At 48.2% G+C, this 6,000-nt stretch overlaps 1 protein-coding gene across 1 annotated transcript in view; it reads left to right on the top strand.

The window, feature by feature from the left end:
* The first annotated feature begins 352 nt into the window (after positions 1 to 352).
* Positions 353 to 6,000, top strand: part of smc3 (structural maintenance of chromosomes 3) — a 102,681-nt gene continuing 97,033 nt past the window's right edge. Inside the window, exon 1 of the mRNA XM_072479521.1 lies at positions 353 to 573. Coding sequence (XP_072335622.1) covers positions 559 to 573 — 15 coding nt within the window. The 5' untranslated portion in view covers positions 353 to 558. The remainder of the gene's footprint in view (positions 574 to 6,000) is intronic.

Genomic DNA, 6,000 nt, shown 5'->3' with positions numbered 1-6,000 from the left:
ACTGCCCTCCGACAAAAAATAAGAGGGTTGCAGTGTTTAAAGGGACACGATGACATGCCCCTTTAAATGCCCGGTTCAGCGCCGGGCGTTGGGACTGCCTTTTGGCGCCAAACCTTTGACCTCACTGGGATCACACCAATAATCAATCGGGGGGGGGGGGGGGGAGAGATATAAGACTATGTAGGAAATTAAAACTCTCTCCTGTTTTAAGGTTAAATGAATGCGCGGGAAACAAATGTAAAAGAAATGACTCAACATTGTTAATGGACATTTGCTTCAACGCTGCAATCCTTCCTATTCGTCTTGTTATATTTCTGTTTCCCCCCCCCCGATCCTGAGTTGGTAGAGGACGGTGGGGCCGCCATTTTCTCGGAGTTTTGCCGCTTTCCGAGTTTTGTTTTGTTTTTCTTTCCGCCGAATTTCCGGCGGCGACTCCGGCAGCGGAGTTTCGAGAGTAATAAACAACACCGAGCGGGGCGGAGGGGGAGCCGCCGTGGCCCGCAATCCGGTGCCGGTCCCGCTGAGGAGAGGCGGCGGGTTGAAGGCCGAAGCAGAGAGATGTACATTAAACAGGTACAGTGGGCCTCTCCCGGGGCCCCGCGCCGCTCACCGGGGCGTTTGAGGCCGGACTCTGGGGTGGGGAATAAACTCTTGGTGCCATTCCGTGTCCGCCCGCCACTCCTCATGCGGGAAGGCCGAGTGACGGGCCGCGGCCCATCGAGGCCGGGCTTCCAGCAGCCGCCTCTTCCCCAGTTTCTGACCCTCTTCCTCCAGGATATATTTTAACCCCGTTCTTGCGGGTATTAATTAGAGCCCACACGGCCCCGGTTGAGAGTTGGGGGACGGTCGCCAGCACAAAGAGCAGTCAGTTGTGGAAAGTGTGGGCGGGAGGGGGCTGACGCCTGATCCGACCCGTTAAGACTATCATGGTTGTGAAGAGGGGACTTTCATTGACATGATGCCTTTAAAGCACAGAAGCGTCTCGGAAGTACCGCGGGGTGAAGTGGAGGCAGAGTGAAGCAGTCTGGAAGGGGAGGAAATTTCAAAATGTGCGAACTCGGAAAGCAGCTGATGGGATGGCATATGGTGATAGCTTGGTGAGCAGTGCTCCGAAAGCTAGTGATTTGAAACAAACCTGTTGGACTTTAACCTGGTGTTGTAAGACTTCTTACTGTAGAAAGTGAGGAGGGGGTGAGTGCTTGAAAAAGTGGTAAGTTTACATTTTCAGTCAAAAATCAATTGACGTCAGTTTTTTGGGCAAAGCACGTTGGCACTGCTGCCTCACATCGCCAGGGATCCGGGTTCGATTCTGACCTTGGGTGACTGAAGTTTGCACATTTGCCCCATGTCTGTGTTGGTTTCTTCGGGGTGCTCTGGTTTCCTCCCACAGTCCAAAGATGTGCAGGTTAGCATCCCATCTGGCTGCACCACAGCCTGGTATGGCAACTGCTCGGCCCAAGACCGTAACTACAGAGAGTCGTGAATACTGTCCAGTCCATCAGACGAACCAGCCTCCCACCGTTGACTCTCTCTGCACCTCTGGCTGCCTTGGGAAAGCAGGCACCATAATCAAAGACCTCTCCCACCTGGGCTATTCTCTCTTCCAACCTCCTCCATCGGGCAGGAGATACAAAAGTTTAAGAACGCACACTAACAGGTTCAAAAACAGCTACTTTCCCGCTGTTACCAGACTCCTGAATGACCCTCTGTTGGACTGAATTGATCTCTCTACACAACCTCTCCACTGAGTAGTACTACACACAGTATGCTTCACCCGATGTCTATGCATTTACATTGTGTATTTATCGTATGTCCTATGTTTTTTCATGTATGGAACGATCTCTCTAGACTGTATGCAGAACAATACTTTTCACTACCTCGGTACATGTGACAATAAATCAAATCCAAAGTTTAGGTGGACTGGCCATGCTAAAGGGGTTAAGGCGATGGACAGGGGGTGGACCTCGGTAGTGTGCTCTTTCAGAGGGTCGGCAGACTCAATGGGCCGAATGCCCTCCAACAGTGTAGGGATACTATGAATTGACCTCACCATGTTCCTACAAGGAGAGGCCATGAAGGAATTTGAAAACCAGAACGAGAATTTTAACATTGGGGTGTTGCTTAACCAGCAACCAGTGCAGGTCGGTGAGCACGGGTGATGCATGAATGACATTTGGTGCGAGTTCAGACACGGGCAGGAGTGTTTTGAATGACCTGAAGTTTCTAGAGGATTGGATGTGGGCGGTCGTCGAGAATAGCCAAGCCTAGAGGTAACAAAAGGGTGCGTGAGCGTTTCAGCAGCAGATGAACTCGGCACTGGATGGAGTCTGGGTAGTGCTGTGGAGGTGGAAATAGCTGGTATTTTCATGGTGCACAAGTGGTTGGAATCTCATTTCAGTGTTAAGTATGAAACTAAGTTTGCAAACAGTCTGGCTTCAGCGTTAGACAATTGCTTGGCAGAGGGATGGACTTGATGACTAGGTAACATTTTGTCTTCAGTCACTGCAACAATGGTGTCAGTCTTTCCAAAGTTTAGTTGGAGGCCAGCTTGAGCTTGACTCCATCTTGGATAGCTTTTGTTAAGGATTCTTTTTGTTGTTGAGATATATACATGGTCCTACATTGTTTCTATTATACAATTGTGAATTCTAAGACTTATAAACAAAAAAGGAACCATGTACAGTATAATTGACGTGCAGAGGTTTATTTATTTGTAATATTTTAGGCAAAATTGTGAAAGATGAATTGGCGAAGAGTGTACCTGAAAAAAATGACCATATACTGTGATTAGTGTAGTTTCTCAAAGTGCTTTCAGGTGGAGAATCGGGTCATTGTTTAGATTTTTAAAAAATTTGTTATCCTAATATATACTCGTACAACTCTCTCTAGTCACATTTATAATTTATTTTCTACCTTGAATATAATTTCTGAGTGGAGAGACTTTGAGCTTAAAAACCCCTCAATACTACTGTTGAACAAAAAATGAAGAGTGCGCGGGAGTAAATGCTCTTTGCACCATCTTCCTCCCATCTGACAAATGTTTAACCTTGACTCCGCGGCACCTGCAAGGTTAGGAGCTTGCTATGTAATAGGTTCTTGCTTGCTATTTTCTGCCTGAATGCATTGGAGTGGCTATTTTACAGTGAACGCAAAAAGAGAAATTTATTCTATTTAAATTCCTACTGAATCCTTTGACATAAGGTGGGCAACCCTTGTAGTATCTGAGAGCTAATTATATTACATAAATCATCATAGATCCTGCCATCTCAGACATTAGGCATTAGCTTCAGGTGCCTTTGTTTATTTTTGGGTTGTACAGAGTACAGGTGATGCTACTGCTGTAGACAAACACAAGATCAGTTTGAGTGCCCAGAATTTTGGCCAACTGCTGATTCATTTAGCTGGTTCATTTAATAGCAACTGCACATTGCAGTCCTATACTATCCTCATATCAAAAGCATGTGAGAGTAAGCAGGTTTTGAAAACAATACAAAATAAAATACTATCTGCAGGTGTAAATTACAAAATAATAATCGAGCGTCAGGACTCAGCAGCAAACTGCTTTCATGTTGTGACTGAAGTTGTCAGAGCTCCTTGATTTGTAGTTCAGTCCGTTTGACCAGTATTATGTGTAGATGTGGTCATCACTTAAAATAAAAATAATTGAAGTGGACATTTACCAGAATTGAACATTTTCATATTTCAAATTCAAACCAGAATGCGAAATGTTGCTTCAAATATTAAATGCAGCTCTACATTTAGGATATTTAGACTGATTTAAGAATATTAAAGCTTAGTGTTGTGAGAGGTCTTGTGGAGCAATGGTTAGAATTCCTGCCTCTGAGCCAGCAGCTCCAGGTCCCACCCCAGGACTTGATGGCCATGATAGGTGTGTTCATAGCTGCAGCCAACAGGTTGAGTATCAACCTGCAAAATCCTTCCTTTAAAAAAAAAAAAAAAAAAAAAAAATTTTTATTAAGGTTTTCAAACAGAATTTTTCCACTTTACAAATCAACCCCCCCCCCCCGGGCTGCTGCTGACGACGATCTATTTTCCCTTAACGTTCCGCGAGATAGTCAAGGAACGGTTGCCACCGCCTGGAGAACCCCTGAGCCAATCCTCTCAGCGCAAATTTCATTCGTTCTAGTTTTATGAACCCTGCCATATCGTTTATCCAGGCATCCACGCCGGGGGGGTTTCGCTTCCTTCCACATGAGTAAGATCCTTCGCCGGGCTATCAGGGACTCAAAGGCCAGAATATCGGCCTCTTTCGCCTCCTGCACTCCCGGCTCTTCCGCTACCCCCAGCCTGGCTTGACCCGGACCTTCACCACCTTTGAGATCACCCTTGCCACTCCCCTCCAGTACTCATGCAGTGCCGGACACGACCAGAACATGTGTGTGTGGTTCGCCGGGCTTCCCAAGCACCTCCCACACCTGTCCTCCACTCCGAAGAACCTGCTCAGTCTTGCTCCCATCATATGTGCTCTGTGTAGAACCTTAAATTGTATCAGGCTAAGCCTGGCACACTAAGACGAGGAATTTACGCTACTTAGGGCATCAGCCCACAGACCTGCCTCAATCTCCTCCCCCAGCTCTTCTTCCCATTTTCCCTTCAGCTCCTCTTACCAGCACCTCCCCCTCGTCTCTCATCTCCTGATATATTTCGGACACTTTGCCCTCCCCGACCCATACCCCGGAAATCACTCTATCTTGGATCCCCCGTGTTGGGAGCAGTGGAAATTCCCTCACCTGTTGCCTCGTAAACGCCCTCACTTGCATGTATCTAAAATTGTTCCCCGGGGGCAACTCATATTTTTCCTCCAGCGCTCCCAGACTCGCAAACGTCCCGTCTATAAACAAATCTCTCAGTCTTCTAATTCCTGCCCATTGCCAGCTCTGGAACCCTCCGTCCATCTTTCCTGGGACAAACCTATGGTTGTTCCTGATCGGGGACCACACCGAGGCACCCGTCACCCCCCTGCGTCGCCTCCACTGCCCCCAGATCCTTAAGGTTGCCACCACCACTGGGTTCGTGGTATACCTTTTCGGGGAGAGCGGCGCCGTCACCAGCGCCTTTCGGCTCGTTCCCTTACAGGACGCCATCTCCAGCCTCTTCCACGCCGTCCCCTCTCCCTCCCTCATCCACTTACAAACCATCGTCACATTGGCGGCCCAGTAGTAGTCGTCCAGGTTAGGCAACGCCAGTCCCCCTCTGTCCCTGCTACGCTGCAGGAACCCCCTCCTTACCCTCGGGGTCTTCCCTGCCCACACAAAGCTCCTGTCTATTTTCTTGAAAAAGGCCTTCATGATCAGAATGGGGAGACATTGAAACATGAAAAGAAACCTTGGGAGAACCATAATTTTTACCGCCTGCACTCTACCCGCCAGTGAGAGCGGCAGCATATCCCACCTCTTGAAATCCTCCTCCTTCTGCTCCACCAGCCACGTCAGATTAAGTTTGTGTAGAGTTCCCCAGCTCCTAGCTACCTGGATCCCCAAATATCGGAAGCTCCTTTCCACTCTCCTTAACGGCAGGGCGTCTATTCCTCTTCTCTGGTCCCCAGGGTGTATTACAAAAAGCTCACTCTTCCCCATATTTAGCCTGTATCCCGAAAAATTTCCAAACTCCCTCAATATCTGCATAACCTCTGTCATTCCGTCTACAGGATCCGCCACATATAGCAGTAGGTCATTTGCGTAGCGTGACACTCAATGATCCTCTCCCCCTCTAACCACCCCCCTCCATTTCTTAGAGTCTCTCAACGCTATGGCCAGTGGTTCAATTGCCAATGCGAACAGTAATGGGGACAGGGGACACCCCTGCCTTGTTCCCCTATGTAGCCGAAAATACTCCGATCTTTGCCGGTTTGTGACTACACTTGCCACTGGGGCCCCATATAGGAGTCTGACCCAACTGACAAACCCCTCCCCGAACCCAAACCTTCTCAACACCTCCCATAAATACTCCCACTCTACCCTATCGAATGCCTTCTCCGCA

The sequence above is a fragment of the Scyliorhinus torazame genome, chromosome 16, assembly GCF_047496885.1.
Source record: "Scyliorhinus torazame isolate Kashiwa2021f chromosome 16, sScyTor2.1, whole genome shotgun sequence".
Lineage (NCBI taxonomy): Eukaryota > Metazoa > Chordata > Chondrichthyes > Carcharhiniformes > Scyliorhinidae > Scyliorhinus > Scyliorhinus torazame.
This window is presented reverse-complemented; position numbering and strand designations above follow the sequence as displayed.